At 46.2% G+C, this 21,677-nt stretch overlaps 1 protein-coding gene across 7 annotated transcripts in view; it reads right to left on the minus strand.

The window, feature by feature from the left end:
• Nucleotides 1–1,102: 1,102 nt before the first annotated feature.
• The window catches only part of MBNL3 (muscleblind like splicing regulator 3), an 81,410-nt gene continuing 60,835 nt past the window's right edge, over nt 1,103–21,677 (minus strand). For 3 of the 7 annotated variants that reach the window (XM_072336228.1, XM_072336229.1, XM_072336230.1), the window contains 6 exons: nt 21,405–21,605; nt 19,784–20,020; nt 12,366–12,516; nt 7,729–7,823; nt 6,257–6,330; nt 1,103–3,863 (listed from right to left, as the gene is read on the minus strand). In XM_072336228.1, the coding sequence (XP_072192329.1) occupies nt 6,274–6,330; nt 7,729–7,823; nt 12,366–12,516; nt 19,784–20,020; nt 21,405–21,605 (741 nt within the window). In that variant the 3' untranslated portion in view covers nt 1,103–3,863; nt 6,257–6,273. Of the gene's footprint in view, nt 3,864–6,256; nt 6,331–7,728; nt 7,824–10,017; nt 10,054–12,365; nt 12,517–19,783; nt 20,021–21,404; nt 21,606–21,677 lie in introns of all 7 variants that reach the window. The other 4 variants (XR_011903508.1, XR_011903509.1, XM_072336227.1 and 1 more) reach the window with 3 other exon arrangements.

Here is a 21,677-nt window from a genome sequence, read left to right on the forward strand (position 1 = left end):
ATTCAACAGGAATGGGAAATTAGATTTTCCTCATAAATTTCACCTTCTTCCGTTCTCGCGCGTGTGAAATGTACAAGGGATCGAAACCAAAACCCAACGAGGACTCCAGTTATTCCATCACCGCATGTCCTAGAGCTACCCTACAGTGCCAGCAAGGAGCCCACGAGGTGGAGAAGGCATCCCATCCAACTCAACGTGGCTCCTCGTCCCACCGGCTGCACCTACCACAGGCACACACTCATCTCCGGTGCTGCCTCCGTGCTCCCACAGCTCCAGCCGCCCAGTGGGCCAGGAGGAGCCCGCAGTGGGGACGAGCAGCTCCATGGCCGTGCCTTTGGGTTGCTGAGAGCGCGGCCAGCCTGCCTGCACCGCTGCTCCTCAGCACCCCGAGCACCACAGAGCAGTCGGGAGCGGGGCCGGCGCCGGCTGCCCTGGGAGGGAATGGTTTCTAGGACATCACGAGGCAAAAATACAAAGTCACAACATCATCAGCTAGAAACTTGCAACTAAAAGAAACAGAAACCCAAAAAGCCAACAACATTGATTGTGAAATCGTGTTCCGAATTACTAAAAACACTGTATTTAACAAAAATAATCTTAATAGTTTTATGAATCCATTTTATTTTAAATCCCTCTTTTATTGTCTGCTTATGTTACAGTTTAGTAGTAGTACTTTTATTGAAACTACTAACAACCTTTTGCGTGAAAATGATCAATCTCAGCTTTCATTTTCCCTCTGCATGACCCGTTTTATCCAAGTTTCAGCATTTCTTGCATATTGTTTGCATAAGGCTGAGAGAAATGGACAAAGAGAAATCACTTTGGATAAATAAAAAATAGAGGTTCATGGAAAGTGGGAAGCTTATAAAAATGTCACTAAAATTATATTGATTTAAACAAACTTACATACATCTCTTGTCAAATAAAGGATGATATTCATGCTTTTATGACATTTGTTTAGAGTCACTACCCAGCTTGGTGACTTTGTAAGAGTCTATGTAGGAAATTTAGAGTCTGGCGACTGGTTTTTTGTTGTGATTTTTTTTTGTTTTGTTTTTCTTCTTTTTTTTTTTCTTTTTTTTCTTTTTTTCTTTTCTTTCTTGAACGAAGAAAATTAGAGCAAGTCATTGCACAACTAGTTTCAATAGTGCTACCTCAAATGGCATTTGTGCCGAGATTGTTTTGAATTTGGTGAAGTTTAGTGCTTCAAGCTTTTCTTTCCTTAAACTCATTTACAAATTAACGCTAAATTTGCCAGCAATATAAAAACTGTTGTGGCACCTAATATAACTACCCTGAACATCCCTCATTGGACCTCTTTAATAAAAAATAATCCTTAAACGCTTTTCTTTTTCTTTTTTTCAGTGCTTTAAATGTGACGTGAAAACAGCTGTATTCTAGGTTTACATTCTATGCACATCTATGCCAGATGTTTAAGTAGATAAATAAAAGAGGAGGTTACATCAAAGTGTCAAGATATACAAAAATCCATTTAGCACTGAAAAAGTTCCAACCTCCTTTAACTCATAAAGCCATACAAGCTTGAATGCATCCTTTCTGGCTTAAGAAGATCAGCTCTGTTCTTTGTTGAGGCACTGGCACAGGTTGTGCAAAACCCATTTTGATACACAAATAATTTCAAACAGGAAGTACTCAAATCCACTTTTTCCACTAACAATGTTATGGTTTTGGGAAACAGAAACTCAGTGGTTAAAAGAACAGGTGGGCGGTAGCCAGTATAAATGACAGCCACTAATTTCAATCAACACTGTCTGCTCTCGAATGCTGATGGCTGGGAGACATCCATAGACACGAGGGACTGCCAAAACATGAGGTGCGTGGCTGAGGGCTGGGGCTGCAGGGGTTTCTCCCCTCTTTTAGGGGTTAGGTTCAAAGCCTGCTGAAATGAATGGGAAGATTCCTTCTGGCTCGAGGCCTTTCTGAGCCGGACTCTTCAAAGGTGACTGCTATGAATACATCTCCACACACAGGTGGTTGCAGCCTGTCCTAGGCTATGGCTGTTGCGCCCAGCCCGCCCCTCTGTCCCTTGTGGTCCATGCAGATGTATGTTTATCGATGCACCCACAGAAGGACATTCTCTAACCAACATCAAGGAAAAGAAAATGGAATCCTCTCGGCACCCTGCGAGACCACTGTGAGCTCAGGGCAGCAGGACATTAACAACTCGCCCATGGCCTGGCTTTAAAAATCATTCTCTTTCTCTAGCAATTCATACTTTTACAGAGCTCACGGAGCAAATCCATCTCCTCCATGATGCCAGCGATGGTACAGAGCTGTGACAGGATGGATTTAGCTGCATTCTCAAATTAAAACGTATTCTGTATGGCCAGATTGCTCAGCAAGGCAGCACAATGCCAGGCAGTGCTGCCCAGGGAGTGTGGGCCAGGAGCTGCTTTATTCATGCGCATGACAAGGAGGTATTGAGAACTAGCCCTTGTTGTGTGAAAAAAAGTTGGTCTTCATCAAGTACAAAATGCCAAATCACATCCACCAACCTCTAGGAACCCCATTAAAATGGGTGCTTATGTATAGGATAGGATTTTTCCTGGTTTGTTAGTGCTGAGTTTGCTTTAAAGGGCCAGAAATTAGGGGGAAAATCACCAAGTGACTAAAGAACCGGTGCATGCTGACGAAACTGCAGGAAGGGTCACTGGATTTCAGGCTGAGATGTTTCAGCATGCTCAGTGAAGAGAGCAAAGTATTACCCGGCCTGGGCCAGGCCACGTGGCGATGGCCCTAATCCAGCTACGTGGTTTGCAGCTAACAGTTGTCATTTGTTCCTCTCCAACGCAAATGCCCAAAGGAAAACATCTCACTCATCCACCTATTGCTTTCCGCTGCACCACGAGAACAGCAAGAAAGATTGTGCGCCGTTTGCAGCTGAGAATGCACTTCAACATACAACAGAACTGCAGAAATTCCGAGCAAATCCTTCCTATCCCCTTACTGAGATTGGGTTTTGGTCTTCCTCTCTTTTCTTTTTCCCCCTCCCCTCCAGTTTCCAGAATCAGCTCACTGTATTTAACAAAATACTCTGAGCTGGGCTGAAAATCACAGCCGGCCTCGCACATCATCGCTACTACAAATTTGGAGAGTATCCGAAGGCAAATTTGAACTGATTAAAAGGAGCCTTGAACGCAAACAACTTGAGCTGACATGAACAGCAAAATCCAGAAAAGGGCTGAACATTCCTGCGTCGTGTTTTTCAAGCACATAATTCCTGTTTCCCACGATAACATTTTTAGTAAAAAAACAAACAAAACTCCATAAAACCTACAGTATATGAAAACTTAAGACATAACAATAATGAAAAAAAAAATGGTACTGAGTATACTTGATAATGATGTACACTTTAAAACAAATCAATCGACTATGATGTAAACAAAACAGTAAGATAACACTTTAAAAACAAGACAAACATTTATCCATCGATAGTATACAGTAAACCAACAGTCCGCTGTGCAGATGCACTTATCAGGATGGTAGTCATAAAATGATTAAGTGTGTTAAAGTAACGTGTTATAAAAGTCTATTATAATTTTCTACTTGTATATCTCATATAACAGAGCGCTGTTTGTTAATTGTTTCTATAGTGCTTTTTTTTTTTTTCCTTTTCTTTTTTTTTTGATTTTTTTTTGTCTTTTTTTGTTGCTGTTTTTGTTTTGTTTTGTTTTTTTGACATTCCCATTGATCAGTTTTTGGTTAACATGTAGGCTGCAACAGGCTTACTGTAGAGGTGGTAAAGAATGATAGAAGGGAAGAGGGGATATATACAGAAAGGCCATGCGCAGCTTCCCACCAAGAAGTCCTGGTGCTCCGTAATTGAATTTCAACATGGTCTGCTGCAAGGGAAAGAGAAAACAAAGAGTGAGATGTCAAGTTACATTCTTCTGTACCAGTCATCCTACTAAGATGCATCTACATCCTCACTGCACTGCCTCGGAGGCTGCTGTTAGTATGTCGTTGGAGAGAAACATGTTTTATTCCCTTAATTTTCTGACATAGGGTGAAATTGCTAATAATGCTCTTTCATCAGCACTTTGGGCTTTCCGTTTCCAGCGTGCTTCACAAAGGCAATTTGTGAAATGGGGAGGTGGCAGAACAACCATCTCATTTGTGAGGCAAGATGGCAGGTGGAGAACGACTGATCAGAGGGCCAGAGGAAACCCTGACTGCTGCTGCCTCCTGTTCGCTCTGAAGATACATTAAAATCTAATCCCAGAGAGCCAGAGATGAATCAGACAACAAAAACCCTGTGCTCAGGTGGCCCCCTTCTGGGAGCAAATCTTCTCTCTTGGGATGCGCTTGCAAAAATCCTCCCTGCTAAGAGCTAGCCAGCTTGGCTACCCGGACCTGGTCAACCATGGAGAAAAACATCTGCCACAGCAGATTCTATTACCAAACTTCCACTCACAGCAGCTTCAGGAATTCACCCTTTGGCACCTCAGAACGCCAATAAAGGTCCTTATCTGGCAAAAAACAGGCACACACACAACTTCACATGCTCAGGTGGCTGCATGAAATGGGATCAAAACACAAAAGGCTCCTGTGTGGGAATGGTCACTAGTGGGGCTGTGAGCACTGGGGACACTGGAGGAGATAAATCACAGCTACAGACTGGTAAAGAGCTATGTCCTGTAGCTGCACAGCGGTGAGAGGACAAGCACATCTGGCAGAGTGCACCAGGTCAGGTACGTGGTCACAGCTCCCTGGTGAAGAACAGGCTGCCTGTCTGGCACAGACTCTCTCCATGCCCAGTAAGCTGGTCCCCAAGAGATCCAACCGAATGTGAAGTGTTTGACCCTATTTCTTTCAGGCAAGGGTTTTCACTGTCCTTAAAAGCATGGCTGACTCAGACAGACTGTACCATGCTCACTGTTTGCTAAATCAAGCTATTTCATGGAATTTCCTTTCCTACTCTGAAATCATTAGTAATAGTCAGCGTGTGTATTTAAGCACACACACAGAAGCAAAAAGAATCCAGAAAAAAAAAAAAGAAATCCTGAAATAAATAGAGAAATCAATCTCTAAGAGTTCAATAATGAGGTTCTTCCAATGCAAATGATCTCCTTATCGGGTGGAACAGACTGTTTTGCATGTGTTATGGAAATGGTGGAACATGTCAGGTGTCACGTCTGTCTGTTGTTTAGGAGAGCAATACACTGCACAGCACAGAATGTTTGCACTGACAGACATCCCTCATCGTTCACCTAGGCTAACTGGGGTCCATGGCCACAGTCAGCAGGCAATTTATACGTACGACAGCTTATGTAGGTCACCAAAGATAAGGGACACTACCGACACGAGTGACTTCTGTCAGCTGCTAAAGATATAATTAGAGAATTGCTTGCCAAATTAATTTCCATCATTTACGTACTTTCTTGTAATACATGACCTAAAGAAGAAGCGGGTTGCGCATCTGTGGCCTGCGTTGGGAAAACGTGGTGATTTCTTGTTGAAGGGGCTGAGCTGCTCGTTCATCTCGTGGGGTGAAAAATAAAGCGATGAACTAAAACCCTCAAGGGATTCACTCTCATGCAAGCTAACACTTGCAAATAAAAGAAACGGAAAAATAACGCTGCTGCTAAGGCTGCAGAATGCTCTGTAAGTCAAAGGAAAGGATGAACTTCATTATTCTCAGACAGAGAAGCCCAGCAGCCCAGGATCTGCACGTGGCACGAAGGCTATGATGCTTGTGGACCTGTGAAGAAAACTGCCATGGGCCATGCCCCACCGTGGTTAACAGATCTCTGCCCAAACCCAGCCCGTCCTGCTGATGCACAGCAGCTGAGGATGACCCCGTCCTGCTTACCCCAGGAAAAGTAATGCGCCACTAACAGCAAAACACGAGTTTCACCTTTTCAGCTGACTCATTACCAGAGCAGACTTAACCAGCAACAGCACGAACCCCTGAGGCACCTGCAGGCTGCTGGGAGCTGTGCAGAGCAAGAGTAACTTGCAAACATAACTGTCAGACTCAGGGGGATGCAAGAAAGGGAGGCTACAAACACTGCAAAACAACTCTTTTAGACACAATGAAATGCTGCTCGTTGTAAGCCACAGGGCCGGTCTGTATCTGTGCTGCAGCTGCTGAATTGCTGTTGACTTGGTAGAGAGCAAAGCCACCGGGGTCCTGTGGGCTCAGACCCACTGCCCAAAGCAGCCCCTTCTGGGGGACGCAGAGCCCTTGTACAAAGCAATCCACTGTAAAGAGAAATACTGAAAAGCAACTTACTGTTCTATCGGGAACTTCTACATCTGTGAAACAAACATGCTGCTACTCAGTTCATCTACTGATAACTGGGATATCTACAGCAAAGAAAACAAAGAACACAACACATTAAAACAATGCTTTGAGATCCGTCTCTTCATTCTGTCTTCAGTTTCAGGTTAGCAAATACATCAGTGTCTTATAAAACAGGATCCACTCCCGAGCTGTCTTTATTTTGCCACACGTTAGGTACGACATAGTTGCATCACTACTGATGCCTCGTGGACTGTGCGGTGATTGTACTGGGATTTTAGCTCCATGGACTACAAGTAAGACAAATGCTCTGGAATTAGCTGGCTGAGACATAAGGAGCATAGCTTTGTGCAGACTCATATAGCCACAGAGCAACACTGCACAGAGATTTCTGCTTTCTTCTCATGACCAATGCAAGCATGAGTGAGACCTTCTCTACCTGACAACTGCAACACATCTCAGAGAAAGAGAACAGCAATACCTACTGCAAGCAGTAAAACACCGCCCAGGACTTAACATGGGTAAAACTTCCCCTGAAAGCTTTATAACCTCGCACTGGCAGAAGACTCCAGGATACCCCCTGAGATAATACTGACATTCAGCACGGCTAACAACATCCCACTGAATAAAGCGATACCCGATTTTTTCTCTGCTACAGCTCTAAACCTGAGCATGACGAAGAGCTAAGAAAGCTACAGCTTGTTTTGGCGAGTCGGGGGGAAGCACTTGACATTTCTCTGGCCTCAGTGGAAAAAGTTGTGGCACCCCAAATTATCAGGAAGCATCACTAGGACAGGTTGTGCGTATACGGTTCGGGACGGGTGCGGAAGCAGCCATCACAACTCAGTATCTTCGGAGGAAAGTTTTGGAGAGAATTATGGCTCGGCAGACATGCATGAAGTCCTGGACACTTATGGCAGTGCTACAACGGCACGTACTGCACATCCAGAGTCATTTCTGTAGGGATGGGTGACGTTACTGGTGTAAATAAGCTTCAGACCTCACCGCCTCGACCCCGTTTTATTGTTGTTTTTTTTTTTGACTTGTTTTTAGAGACCAATTTTGCAATATGGGGGGAGGCCGCTCCGCGTTTCCACTTCCACTTTCCAGCCAGGAGAGGACATGCCAAAATACCACGGGGAAGGATGCTCGGGGTGGTATTTCTGCTTGAGACTGAAAGCAGAAGTGCTGCAGGTCTAAGTGCAACAAGAGGAGTTTCGCAGCCCGGATTCTCAGTTCCGGGGCGCTTTGCAGAAGGCGGCGAAGCGCCCAGACCTGCGGGGCCGTGCCCTGCCAGTCGCCCATCCCTACGCTCCCGCATCAGCGGTTCCAGCCGGTGCCCCCTCACCGATCCCCAGACACACGCTGCCCGAGCCTGCACCGAGCCGGGCGGGACTGGGAGCCCTCGCCCGGTCCTCGAGATCTGAACACACAGTGAAAGAAAGCCATTGAAAGGGCCAAACCTGATTGGCGGTAGCTGTTGCAGCGAAGGGGACGCTGGTGGCAGGAGTTGTTGCTGCAGACACAGTGGTGGGCGTAGCACCGTGCATCATGGGCACTTTCGGAAGGGAACCATGGAAGCGACATACGGGAGGGTGGAGCGTTTTTTATGTAACCATGGCAACATGTGGTGGATTTGGGGGCGTGGCAGGAATCACAGCAACAAGCCATGTGACATCGTCATGAAGGACACATCGGGGCGCGGCATGCAATCACAGTGCAAAGCAAGACAGCGTTGGGAAAAAAAATAAACAAGAGAGAAGGGGAAAAGCCAATTACAATTATAATTAAGGAAAAAACCAAAACATTCTCAACACTTAGTACATTTATAAGCAGAACAATGATGTATTAGACTCTGAAGGCCAAATTTCCAAAGGGGGGGAGGGTGGGTGTGCTAGCAAAAGCCCACGTCAGCTCGCACCCCTGGGGAGTTAGACGCAGCCAGTGCACGTTCCTTTGGGTGGGGACATTTTGGCAAGCGCACCCTCCCGCCCGCCTTGGGAAGCTCGTCCCCTTCCCTCCCCTCCCCGTCCCCGCCAGGAACCAGGGGAACTCAGGGGAACTCGCAGCTCGGCGGCGAGCCATGGCAGCGCGTTGCACGGCTGGGGCCTGTGGCACAGCTGCAGCGTGGTCGCCATCTTGCTAGGCCGCGGACGCAGCGGCCCCTCACCATGTTTTGTCGCCTCTGTTGCAGGGATGTTTTGGCACGGTACGGGGGGAGGGCAGGGCAGGTTAGCGGCCTAGCAGCCCAAGCTCTCTCCCCACGGTTCCAGCGTGCTTCCTTCCCACTCTAGTTCTAGAGGAGTTGACGGATTTCCCTCCTTGCGAGGTAGTGCAAGGGATGGAAAGGGGAGGAGGCCAAGAGGGAGAAACACACGAGTGCATCCAATGCTCACAACTGGCGGGAGAGCATCCGGAAGGGCAGTGCGGCAGCGGGGAGCTCAGCAGCCTCTCCAAGCTGCGTGGAGCATGAAGGGATGCTCTGGGGCACCCCCAGACCCAGGGAGCAGGGAAAGGATGCTGCCCTGGACCGCTCCGACCTGGAGATACCTCCTTCTGGCCGAGCAGGAGGTGGGAGCAGAGCAGCAGGCAGCACAGAGCAGCCAGCAGCCCCTGGCAGCTCCTTCTCCAAGGGAGTGGGCGAACCTGTGGACACCTGAGCACCAGGAGTCATGCCTGAGGTGTCAGCTGGGGATACCCACAGCCCCGGCTGTCCGTGTGCTCTCCCACCCAGCCCATCTCAGCACACACACAGGATTCAGCAAAGTCCAGCAAAGCTGGAAGCTGGGCCTGCAGGAGCGCTCGCAGGGTTCAGCAGCAGGGTAACTCTGTGCCCACGGGGCTCCCTGCTCCAGTGGGTTGCCTTCAGGTGGAAGAAGCAGCCTGTAGGACGGGGAGGTTCGAGAGCAGAGTGCTCAGCTGTTTCTGCCAAAGCTGCTGGCTTTCAGACTTTCCCAAACTGCTCCCCAGGGCTCCCGCTCCCCCCTCTCACCCTGCCCGAAGCAGGCACACTCCTATCCACAATGGCTGCTGCCTGGCGTAACCTTGGCTGGAGGCCGAAAGCTCAGATTTCACTTATGCCACTGTGCACAGCAGCTGCAGATAGAGGTGGGGGTCCCTCAAAGACCCACACAGGCTCCTAGCATGACATAGATCCTGAGACTGAACATTTTGGATCCCCGCAGAAGCATAAAGCATCCTCTCAGCCCTGCTGCCTGATTGCATCCCTGGTCCCCTGCTAAAAAGTCACTAACGAGATGAAACTTCAGCTGGTCCACAGTACTAGCCCTGCTTCACTCACTGTACCATCGGAACCTTGCTCTGGCAAAGGGCCTGCCTCTGGATACACTCCTTCTCAGAGCCTTTATTAAACCAGTCTCTTAAAATGTCCTCAGGACAACCAAAAACCTGAGCTGTAATATACCTGACACAAAAATGACAAACCAACGGGATCCTCCCACTGCTATTCCTTTTGTTGACTGAAATGGGTTGTAAAGACACTTAGGTTGACCAAGTTTTCTTTCTGCAGCAGAATTAAATAGGGGTGGGAATGCACTGCCTTGGATCTTTGTATTAGTCACACGAAACACTGCACTGCACGGAAATTAGAAGGGGTACAACCATTTAAGCCTCAAAGAAGACAGCAGATAGACAGTCACACCACACAGCCACCCAGGTTCTCACTGATGCATACTGACTTGCTGTCTCTTTCAGATTAGGAAAAGTTGAGAAGTTTGTGTAGAAAAACCTACCAACGCTTGCAGTGGGTGTCATGCACAGAACTGACCCTGCGCACCATGCATTGAAGCGTGGAAAGATGAACAAAAGGGATATTTCATTAGTGAAGCTTCAGTGTTAGAAATCACTTTAACCAAAAAGCAGGTATTCTCTTTGCAGCATTCAATATTTAAGCACATGCAAAACAGATTCTGCATATTGATACGTAAATAGTTTAAACTCAGTTTTAAGAGATAGTAGCAAAACAAATTAATTCTTGCATTCTTGGGTAGTAGAAAATGTATTTCTTCTTCCACCCTGGTATTAAATGGCGTGATCTGTTCTACAAATCAGGGTTGCTTTGTTGTTTTGGTGGTTTTTTTTAGTATCAGGTGTCTTTCCAATCACAGAAGCAGATGAGATTGCCTTACAGGAACATCACACTCATGTTAAAACCAACTTTCTAAAAACAATTTACTCCTGTGAGCAGGGATTGGGATTCAAAGTCTCCAGTTTAAAGCTGAAAGAGGCAGTTTCTTTTAGACTTGAAACAGCTGCAGTGATGACATCATTTTCAGTGTTCACCCTGATCCCCGCACCTCCATTGCAAACCATGATGCTGAGAGATCACGGTTTATCACAGAGTGATAACTGACACTTCAAGGACTGAACAGGAGACATTAACAGAAGTAACTCTACCACTCAAAAGGGTGTGAGCCGCTACATGCCACCTCTCTGCTCTGCTTCCAAGAGCACTGCAACGACTTAGATCAAATTTGCTGTCTGATGCATGAGTAAGGGAGCACATGGATGTGTAAACTCATCAGAGATTCATTCTCTGACTGGAAATGTACTTTTCTGATCAGCATTAATGTCCTCAGATGAGAGCCAGTGTCAGCAAATTGATCTGTTATGCATCAGCCTGTGCGTAATCCCATCGCCAGGAGACAGTGCACAACAGTATCATGAGAGTTCTGGGTGAAAGCTAATTTACAGCGCTTGCATCAGAAATATGTGTCTTTATGTCAGCTTTCGAGACCGCAAACTCAAGGAAGGGGAGAATTAAGCCAGCTCACAGACTTGGCGTTTTAGGAAGTGTGAATGTCTCCTGAAGCTGTATTTCGCTTGGCATCTGGAAGAGCTGCAGTAAGGTCAGCTCAGCCCATCCCCTCCAAAAGCACTTTGCAGACCTCAAGGCTCCTCCTTGGTCCCCCCTTCATCTTTCCATATAAGACTCTGGGAAAACACCCTGAAAACTGCTGAATTCTGAGCATCTCCAATACTCTCATAAAGACCACGAGAATAGAAAATGTAGGTCTCGACTCTCTGGACCACGTTCACAGCTGAGACACACAGTTTAGTCTCAATACTATGCTCTCTTAAAGCTTTTCCCCTGACTCCAAAGAATGGCAGGGCCGAGGTCCAGGTCTACTGCATGTTTACTGCACAGACAGCCTGCAGAAAGGCTGTGTCTATTTTTATAAATATCTCTTGGTGAATGAATACAGCGTTCAGCGTTAAAAACTTCAGGCATTTGTTTCCATGTAATGCTCTGCAATGAAAATAATGATACTAAAACTAAGCTACCAGCTCTGAAATGTTCCCAACTCAGCCACTTGCAGTACTTACTACTCTAAGCAGGTTTTGTTTTTCATCTGGCTGCAGCGAACAGAGGTTAATTGGCGAGGCAGCAGTCACATCTGCCACGTCAATGTTTCGATTTCTATATGAATTACTGAGCTGCATCTTTCAGTTTTACTCTGAGACCTTAAAGGTACAATAAAAGCTGGGAGTTAAATTGCTTTTAAAAATCTTAGGCTTTCATACTGGTCAAAAGACAAGCAAGAGGGAAAAATATGCCTTCAAAGACAATTAGGTAATTAGTATTTACTGAGGATGAGCCGTTCCCTCTGCAAACATAACGGCTGCTGGAATATGTAGGTCACTGAGATAGGTTAGAAAGAAACCCGCAGCTTGAAGTGAGCAGGCAGCTCTAAATACAGGCCCACCGCATATTTTAACATGAGTCTTTAATAAAGCTACACAAGAGTCAAAGAATTAATTTGAGATTACCCAGTTGAACCATAAGGAGGAAAAACAGGAAGTATGAATTCAAGAAACATGCAGACAGTTTTCTTAGTTGGACTGCTTAGAAAAAAGGAGGGGAAAGGCTAAGAAGGGCTCTTTACAAGTGAGAAGCTCTGGGACTGCATTAGGTGAAGGAAAAAGAGTCAAACAACATACATTAACAATCCATCCATTTTTAACACAAAACTTTATACACTAATATCCTTTTGCTAAGGACTCCTACAGGTCTGCTTATAAGCTCGGTGTCTAGGTCATACAAAGAAAAGCACGATGGAGAAAGCAAGGAGGCACTTACCTGTGGGGATGAACGTAGGCTGTTGCAACTGCATGTTGGCTAGAGCCTGTTGGTAGTGGAAAACGCTTGGGTTAAAGACTGTGGTGGCACCATTGTTTTTTTCAAGTGCTGGCCTCTTTGGTAAAGGTTGAAGTGCACCAGGCGGCAGGGCCTGTGGATAAGGGAGTCATTAAAGACAAGTGGAATAAAAAAGGGACCCAAAGAAGGTAACGCATGCAAGAAATAACAAGGGTCTTGCCTGCAAATCACCTGAAACTGTATCAACGTAACAGACGGGAAACAGAAGAGCAGCTATATCATAGTGACAGCTGTAGGTGAAATCACAGCTTCTCTAGGTAAGCAGTTAATAAACGCACCGGGAGAAAGGGGCAGAGTGCAGGAAGAGGCAGCGCTACAGAAGATGTTCAGGAGGGCTGACTTGAGCACATGGAAGGAGAAGCATGGCGAGGAGGAAGGGGAGAGCTGATCAGGACAGGATACTACAAAGCAGGCAATGGGCTGGCTAAGAGAAGCACTGGTGACTACTTAAAGATGGAAAGATTAGCATAAGCTGCAAGTGCCATGGAAAAATAAGGGGGCTTGCCTCTGCCTATTTCAACACCTGCCTATGTGGCATTGTGCACTTTGTGGTCGTCTACACTTGCATGCAGATGACCCATGTGTTCCAGCGGTTAAAGTGGTAATTGTTGCCAGTAGCAGATACAATGTCACATTCATAGTAAAATGCACTTTCCCTCATTTACAGAGAGGCTGAGCAACAACGTGGTGAGAAGGAGGACTGATTCACCACTGCTTGCAACAGCTGCACAGCTCACGAACAGCAGATTTGGGCTTGCTCCCAATATCTAGTAGTGCAATGCTAGAAGGCCTCCAACAGTTAAATACCACTTGCCCATTATCAGCAGTGGAAAAAGCCATTGACAAATCTGCTGTTCGAACAAGATCTGGGTGGGTCCTGCTATCAGGCAAATCCTCTCTTTTTGTTCTATCACACCACAGGGCTTCTTCCAGCCCGTCAAACCTGTTTCATGACAAGACTCCGTAAAAAGCATTAACCAGACTCAGAAACTTCTCTCAGTAAGGTACCCATCATTTACAAAGCATGTCTCAACAGCAAAGTAGTATGTCAGGTTCTTAAGAAACAGGAATGTGTCTAATCATTTACAGCTTTTCATTGTACCCAAGCAGAAACCACTTTTTTTTTTCTTCCACATTGTGATAGAAAAAGGGTCCTTTTTAATTATGCCCTGCAGTCCTTTAGCACGTAACACTCCCATTGACGTCAATGAGCTTTACGCACGTGGAAGTCATGCAGAATCAGGTCATTTCTGCCTAGTTGTGTTCTATATCATGTAGCAAAGCAGTGGCTGAAAAACAGGGTTAGTACTTTTGTTTGTTTGGATAAATGACAGTGAAGGATGGGTAATGGAGGAGGCTTAGCTAATGAAGGATTAAGGCTACAGACACACAGTGCTTGTCAGAAAGGACACAAGAAAAGAGAATTTAAAGAGTCATGAAAATCAACACACAACGGAATACAAACTAAAGCTTGCAACAGTTTGTCACCATTTAGAAATGGGTTCCACCTCAAATTTAATCTGCTATAGGAGACTGCTCATCTGAGAAATGTTAAGCAAGACACTTTCAGGCAAAATATCACTCCAACCTATTGCTATTCACACAGTGGCTTCTGGATGGCTTTAACATTATAAAAAGAACCACAAAAACTAGAGGAAGAAATTGCATTTGCAAAACTGCCCTCAGACACACACACATCCTCTGCTAACGTTAGCAGACAGCCAGTGCCAGCATTAGGACTTCATGGTATCTTTCCAGATCTCTTCTGGCTTGTACCAAGAGACAGCAGTCAAACACGAGCCAGCATTCTCAGACACCAAAATCTCTAGTTTAAGATCTTCATTTTAGGATGAGGCCTTTTAGGTGAAGATGTTTCCATTTTTAGGGCAGCCTCCACTGGTATCTATGCTAAATCTGTACCCACATCTTGTCTATTTAATGATAGTTCCATAAATGTTCCTCCGGCGCAGAACAGATTTGTAGCTTGTAGAGACTGGAGTAGCTGCACTCACATCAGAGGTGTTTTACAGCTCTACAGTAACTAACCTGCTGCTTCAATTCACGCTCCTTACTGTGCCTGACTGCAAAACACACTTTTTTTCAGATGCTTCCAAAATCCGCCTCAGAAAAAAATAAAAATTGCTAATTATAGCAAAGCAACTGTGCCAAGCATGGAATGGACTTTTGACTCCTTGCTTCTCAGCCAAAGGCTGTCACTTCCCCAGAAAGTCCCATAATGGCGATGCCAAAAGCAGAACAGATGAAGGCTTTGAGACTTCACTGTGATGTCCTGGCTCTGTACACAAGGGACAACTCCTGAGCTTACTGCTGCAGTCAGAGGGAGCATACAAACACCAGCAGGCCCAAAGGATGTCAAAGCTACACAGTCCAACCTCCTAATCTCTAACATCACCCTTCCTCCTACCTTTAAAGCCCCTCAGAGGCATGGGAGAAAATGGCAGTCCCATTTCTACTGCCTGAACAGCACCTCTGGGAAATGCAAACACATCAGCTGGGTTGGAGAAGCCCCAGTATACGAAACACTTCCACAGTCATCACAAGAAGCAAGCACACTGCAGTGTCTGTGGTGCCAGCTCTGTGGAACAGGAGGCAGTGCCCGTCTCGGTCCAGTTCTGTTCGGACACAGCCTTCTGGTCACCTGCTCCTATTCTTGGTGCTGGGGCAGCATCCGTACTGCAGCACGCCCTGCAGACAAACCCCAGCTGCCAAACTATCATATCCTTGATATCTAGCCTACCTAATCCTTGGCTTGGCCAGCACTGTGATTGCTGAGGATGGGCGAGTGATGGCTCTGCAGTTTGGCACATTCCCCAGATTTGCTACAAAGCCAGAGCGCTTGGGGTTAGCAATTACTTTTGGCTTCCAAGCAAAATGTGGCAGTCCCTATGGATGAAATACATCACAAAGCAATGCTGTTTGGATGCAAAGAGAAATTCGAACCGAATCTAGGCACTGCCTGTGTTGCATGTGAAATGGGACAGCATTTATTTAATGGTCTCAGGACCATCGTGCAGGAATCCTAACAGCTCGTGGGAATACATTTCTGCCATGCCCTGGTTCCAAAGGAATTCCCCAGGTGTGTCCTGTAGCACCTACAAAAGGCAATAGGAGGCTTCTCAACACTTTTTGGCCTTGCTGAGTTCTGTAGCAGCGCGTTCCTCCTGCGGGACAGGAGCTAGATCAGTGCAGTACTGAACTTCATGACTTTACCTCATCCTGTCGCTTGCCTTTTCCCTCTGGACAAACTTCATTTGTGACAGAAGTAGCAGTAACCTTTGAGAGTGGACAGTAGACTTGTCTGATTTCTGTCTGGGCTCGCAGGGGTGAGTAACCCTTGCAACAGAATCATACCATGTGTTCCAGTGGAAGGGTTAATTTCTCCTGCTTAGTCCCCATGTGATAGCCCACACTGATCCCAGTGAGCAATTCCCACTAAAAAAATGCCAGGCAGTCCCTCATATTTGGGCTGGGAAAGCGACATTCCTGCTGGTATTGGAGTATCTGAACATAAAGATTTCAGTAACTTCTCTGCATGGCATAGAAATAAATCCTTTGCCATGAATGACAGACAAAAATGCAATGCATGCCTAAGTCAAGATTTCCCACGTGCAGGTTAATAACTTATTTTTTGCAAGGCAGGAACTGGATTAAATCTTTGCAACAAACAATTTAATTGCTCCTCCAAGTTCCCCTCTGATCAGTATCTCCTGGGAGCAGATCACACTTACACTCCTCTGCACTTAGCCAGGAGGGGCTGGGGTTTGTATCTGACTCGATGTTTCAGCCCAAGTCACAACACACATTATGCTTTGAAAGAGGGCAGAGGTTGCACCCATTCCCTGGCAAGCAAGAGTCAATCTGAGCAGTTTCCTCTGAAGACTATGTATGCTCTTATTGGTACCATAAATTGCTCTCCAGCACAGCCTCCACAAAAGGTTCAGAGGAGGTGACATATTCCAACAATGTGGCTGAAAGCATTTAGATGTTCCAAGGCAGGAAGACTATTAAAAGTCACTTATCTGATCAGATTTTGATCATTGAGAAGGTCAGGAGGGCAGGAGAGCTACAGAGTTTTCCCAACATCAGCCAGACGGAGCCCCCTCGGGGGGGTGGCACTCCAGAGGGCAGCCAGGCACTGCATGGGTCACTGCCTGTGGGCTTTGGGGCTGTGCTGTACCAGCAGTGAGCACGGCAGGCTATTGTGTCAGGCACTGTTGTGTCAGTCATTCGGTGTCAGGCCGGCTGTAATTCCAGCCGCCGGTGGAAGCTGGTCCCTAACAAGACTTTCTCATGCTGCAGTCTAAAACTCCAACAGGAAAGCCTGTGGACTACTTTAAAAACAACAGAAAACAACACCAGCCTTGCCGAGTTGCCACAGGGGTTTTGCTTCTGGCCAAACTCAATGCTATTATCTTTTTTTTATTGTTTAAATTTGCCCCAAACAGAGCTCAAAGAACCATCCTCATTCTGGGAAAAGCAGCCTCTGCCCTGACCGTACATGCACTGGCACTGGAGGGGTGTTCATCCCACTGACACTTTTGCTTCTCAACAATGGGAATGGGGAGCAACAACCCTCTGTGCCCACTGCTCCCTTTCTCCCTACCGCTGAGGGACATGAGATATTGTCAGGATGAACTCAATCCCTCCCATGGAGGTGAACGGGAGGGAATTAGGGTTAGGGTTAGGGTTCTGCCCTCCTGTATCACAAGGAAGCGGACTGCTGCTGCAGTTGGAAAACCACCTGAAAGCCCCAGGCTGCAACAGAGAAGCTCCCAGAAATACCGAGCACCTCCAAAACAAAGAGGAAAAGCTCAGTGGGTTAATGCGTGGCATGAGGATACAGGACGGTATGTCTGAAGGGACGCCAACATTTCTGGTGGGATGGGCAGTCTCTCAGGCACTAACACGACAGACAAGCGAGGAAGGCTTTCATGCAGATGGTTACGTGCAAAGCAAGAAGGGGAGAGATCCAAGTACCAGGTCAAAGGTTGCCTCCAGCGGTCGCTTCAGTGATCTGACAGCTGGCTGAGTCTTAATTAGCAGGCAGTGAGCACATGATGGCAATGGGCCAGGGAGGGGGGGGGTCAAGCACAGCAAGCAGAGGTGTGTCAAGAGAGAAGTGTTTTGGGGAGATGAAGAGAGAAAAAATAATAAAAATGAATGCATTACACAATATATTCAAAAGACGAGGCATGCACAACATGGGGTGCCTAGGTGGCTACCTGGCCTAGTCAGCTCCTTAGCCTCAGTACACTTTAAAGGAGTATCAGTAGTGTGTGCACTGGAGCACTGTCACTGCAGCACAGGGATTAGCTGCAGGCAGATGGGCACTGGGCACCAGCCCCAACCCTGCAGCTCTGCACCAGTTTTCCCTTGAATGAGACCTTATTCCTCAACAGGTACAGTAAGTGCATCAAACCTTGAAAAGTCAATGAATAATGTAAGCTGTTTTGGTGGCAGGGGTGATGCAACAAGCCATCAATAAATATTTTAAAGGTTCTAGTTAACAGCATACAAATAAGGTTAATTACGTTCTTAAGAGAAGCCAGCAGCATGAATAAAACATGCCTTGGCTTTGGTTAAGTAGCAGTGTCCTGGATAATTAGTGAAAAAGCAAAGTGTCAATTGCAAAAAGCACGAGGGTTTCATTTCAGAAAGTCCTTTTTCAACAGACCTTGGCTGTTGTTTTAACATAATAGAAACGGTAAGAAATACAGCACATAAACCACGCAGGACAGAGAAATACTGCAGCATCAATTGGTTCTTCAAATTATGTTCCAGGTAATATTGATGTTGCCAGGAAGGCAGTTGTTTCATTTCTGTAATCCTTCCCCTTTTTTTGTATGTTTTGCCATGAATGAAACCCAACCTCATTTACTGTCTTACTTAGAAAACTTTTAGTAGCCTTACTTCTGAATCGCACAGGGGGCACAGCCCTTTTTAAGATTAGTTATCCAAGTAATCACAGAACAGAAGGGGTTGGCAGGTCCAACCACCAGCTCAAAGCAGGGTCGGCCACAATGCCTCACTCAGTACTGCATCCAGACAGGTTCTGAGTATTTTCAAGGGCAGAGCGATCTATTCTGGTTACTGAAACCCTCACAGTTCAAGGCTTTTTTTTTTCTTGCACTTTTCGTGCCCATTGCATCTTGTCCTTTCACTGTCTGCCTCTGTCTTCTTTACTTCCCCATCAGGAACTCATACATCTTACATATGGGCACAATCCCTCTGGTTCTCTTCTTCCTCAGGCTGAACAGCCCCAGCTCCTTCAGCCTCAATTTCACTGTATGTCAGATGCTCTGAGCTCTTCATCATCTAAACAGCCCTTTGCTGGACTCACTCCAGTACATCTACGTCTGTCTGGCACCGAGGAGCCCAGCAGTGACACAGCACTCCAGCTGTGGCCTCAGCAGAACTCAGAAGAGAAGGATCCACCTCCCTTGGTTTGCTGACACCGCTCTTCCTAATGCAGCCCAGGATGCTGTTGATCATCTTTGGCACAAGGGTACAAGAAACATTTATCATGACAATATTATCCCCACTCTGGACTATTTTAACACTACAATTAGATTTTTGTAACACAATGTCAGATGCAAATTTCCAACTAGAATACGTAGATGCCATTAAAGCGCAGTCAACAAAACGACAAACATTTACTCCATCTGGGCATCTGATCCATTCTGCTTAGTTTTCCTTGAGTTGTTTTCATAATTCTAGGTATTAGAAGTTGCATTTCAAATTCAAGTGCAAGTGAGACCATCCCTACCAGAGACTCAGAAAGGTCAGAAGCCATCCTTGACTGGAGACTTGTGATTTCACTAGGCCTTGACAAAGGTAACAAGGCATGAGCCTTCCCTGTTTGCTAGACTGGAACAACTGACGTCTTGTTTGCTTTGAAGTAAGTGGAAATTCCGCTACTGACTTCAAGGAGCCAGGTTTTCCCTGTAAAGGATATATTATGAGATGTGCATTCTTTCTTCTCATCGTGTGCTGAAGAAGCTAAACTGACACCTGCGACTTAGCTAGGAAGGTGTTTGTTTCATGTGCTGCTGAGCTCGCTTTCATGATGCGTGTCACCTCATGATGTTGTGTCGGAAAGTAACAAGGTTTGCCATTGCGTCCCTTACTGCTGAGCTGCACCGCATCGCTCAGTGCTTCATGCTACAGCCCATGCATACAAAGGATGGAGAGGTGGGATTCACGCTGCACATGCTCTCAGCTCTCTAATCAGCCATTTACAAAATCATCTACTTCTCCACAAATGACACAAATGAAATCTCCTAGCAATTGAAATACAGCTTGATAAGAGCCCTACTTACCATTGCAGCTGCAGCTGTCTGGTTCACCTGATGTTGAGCTGCCTTGATTTTGGCTTGCAGGTGTGCAGGGGGATGAAAGTACTTGCATTTCTCCCTTGAGCATCGACCTTTGATGTAATCCATGCAAACTGTAACAGTATTTTCATTTGTGTCTATCATCGCGATGTCTATAGGGTGAGCATAGCGGCAATCGTTCTCACCACGTGTGCAATTTCCACGCTGAAACTCTCGACAAACCTTAAAAGAAAGTCACATTGTTGAGTAAGACATCGCTCTACTCTTCGGTCAGTATTTTCAACACAGTATATGAGTTTGGGTGACTACGTTAAGCAACGTGCACGTTCTAAATCCATGCTTAACTTGGGCACCGCTTATGCAGTCACAGCTGGCTCAGCGTATGAGGGAAACCCAGTGTTACTAAGGCCAACTACCAAATGCAAGTAAAGCACAGGAATTGTGTGAAAGTGACCCGAGTGCCAAATCTGGTAAGCCAAAACGCAAAGATCTCAGTATTCCTCCCCTGTCTATAAAGCTCAGATTTTAATAACTTTGCCATTTGCGTCTCAGGTGGATTATGCATCTTTTATGAAGCACGCTCTTGCCTGGGACTTTCAATTCTCAATGTTGTAAGCTGCAGTATTCACACAGGTACTTACTCTTAAATGTGAGGAGCCTCTTTCATGCAGATAGTCTCACTGCCCTCCATGATAAACTCCTGACCTTGGGGTTACATGACAGTGCATTTCATTACCCCGCAGTGCATTCTAAGGCTCTGCCCAAACTGCTGGCTTTCAAAAGACCTTGCAGCTCCTCATACGTTACAAGCACTGGAGCATCAAAGGCAGAGAAAAAAGTCTCACAAAATGGAGCTTCAAGGCTTCCTTGTCTGAAGGTATGAAGGAACTAAGCAAAACTGTCACGCTCATAGCCACTGGTGTAAATCACATAGCAGTACTCTGTAAGACTGCGTGCAGGGGAAGGTGAGACGTCACGTGAGAACGGAAGCAATCGGCAAAGCAATATGAAGCACGTAACACAAAACAATCTGTTCTCAAATTATACCCTTTTCCACTGTCTTGCAACGTTATAATTTACACCTGCAGGAGCCTCTGAATTCAAGTCCTCAGCCCTTATTTCCTGCAGAGCTTCTACTAACGGTCTGAAAGACATTTACAGTTCCTCCAATGCTAGGTCCCAGCACGCACAGCCAAGTGCCACCGTGATCCTGGTGGGGAAATGCCTTTCCAATGCCCCAAACTCAGCAGCCCCAACAGCGCAAGGCTTGCAGCTTTCTGTAAGAACTTACCAAGCTTATCTCAAGACAAGAGAAATGCCTGTTCCTTCCAGCCTCCTGCTCTCATCCCAAAACATCTCCCACTCAACCTAGTGAAAGGGCAAAATATCTTCTTGCTTTCATTTATGTTTTATTTTCAGCAGTTTCTAAGGATTTGGGATCGGTCCCCACGACTCTCCTCCAGCAGAGAGCAGCAGCCCTGTGACTGGAGAACAGCGAGTACAACTTTGCACTGCACTGCATCAGGTCATCGTGGCAGAGTGCAACAGCTGAACCAACACACCTTGATCGTTCCCCTTAGCAGTATGAAAACAGACATCCAAATACCTCCAGTTTATCCGTACGCATCAGTTTCTGCCCAGCAGAGCTTCCTGGTACCGTAACAGTTGGATTTCCAGAAACCAGGACAGGAGTATTTGGTAAAAGCTCTGCAGGAACCAAGCCCATCCCAGGAGAAACGTGACTCAGGTAGGGACTAAAAGCCATTGTGGGGCTCGTTGCAAGCGATGGAGTCACAGGAAATGTTGTCTGTGCACAGAAAAAGGAGAAACACAATATTAGTTAAAGAGCTCTGTCTTGGATTACCCAGTCGAAGTCTCA

The sequence above is a fragment of the Excalfactoria chinensis genome, chromosome 4 (genome assembly GCF_039878825.1).
Source record: "Excalfactoria chinensis isolate bCotChi1 chromosome 4, bCotChi1.hap2, whole genome shotgun sequence".
NCBI classification, from domain to species: domain Eukaryota; kingdom Metazoa; phylum Chordata; class Aves; order Galliformes; family Phasianidae; genus Excalfactoria; species Excalfactoria chinensis.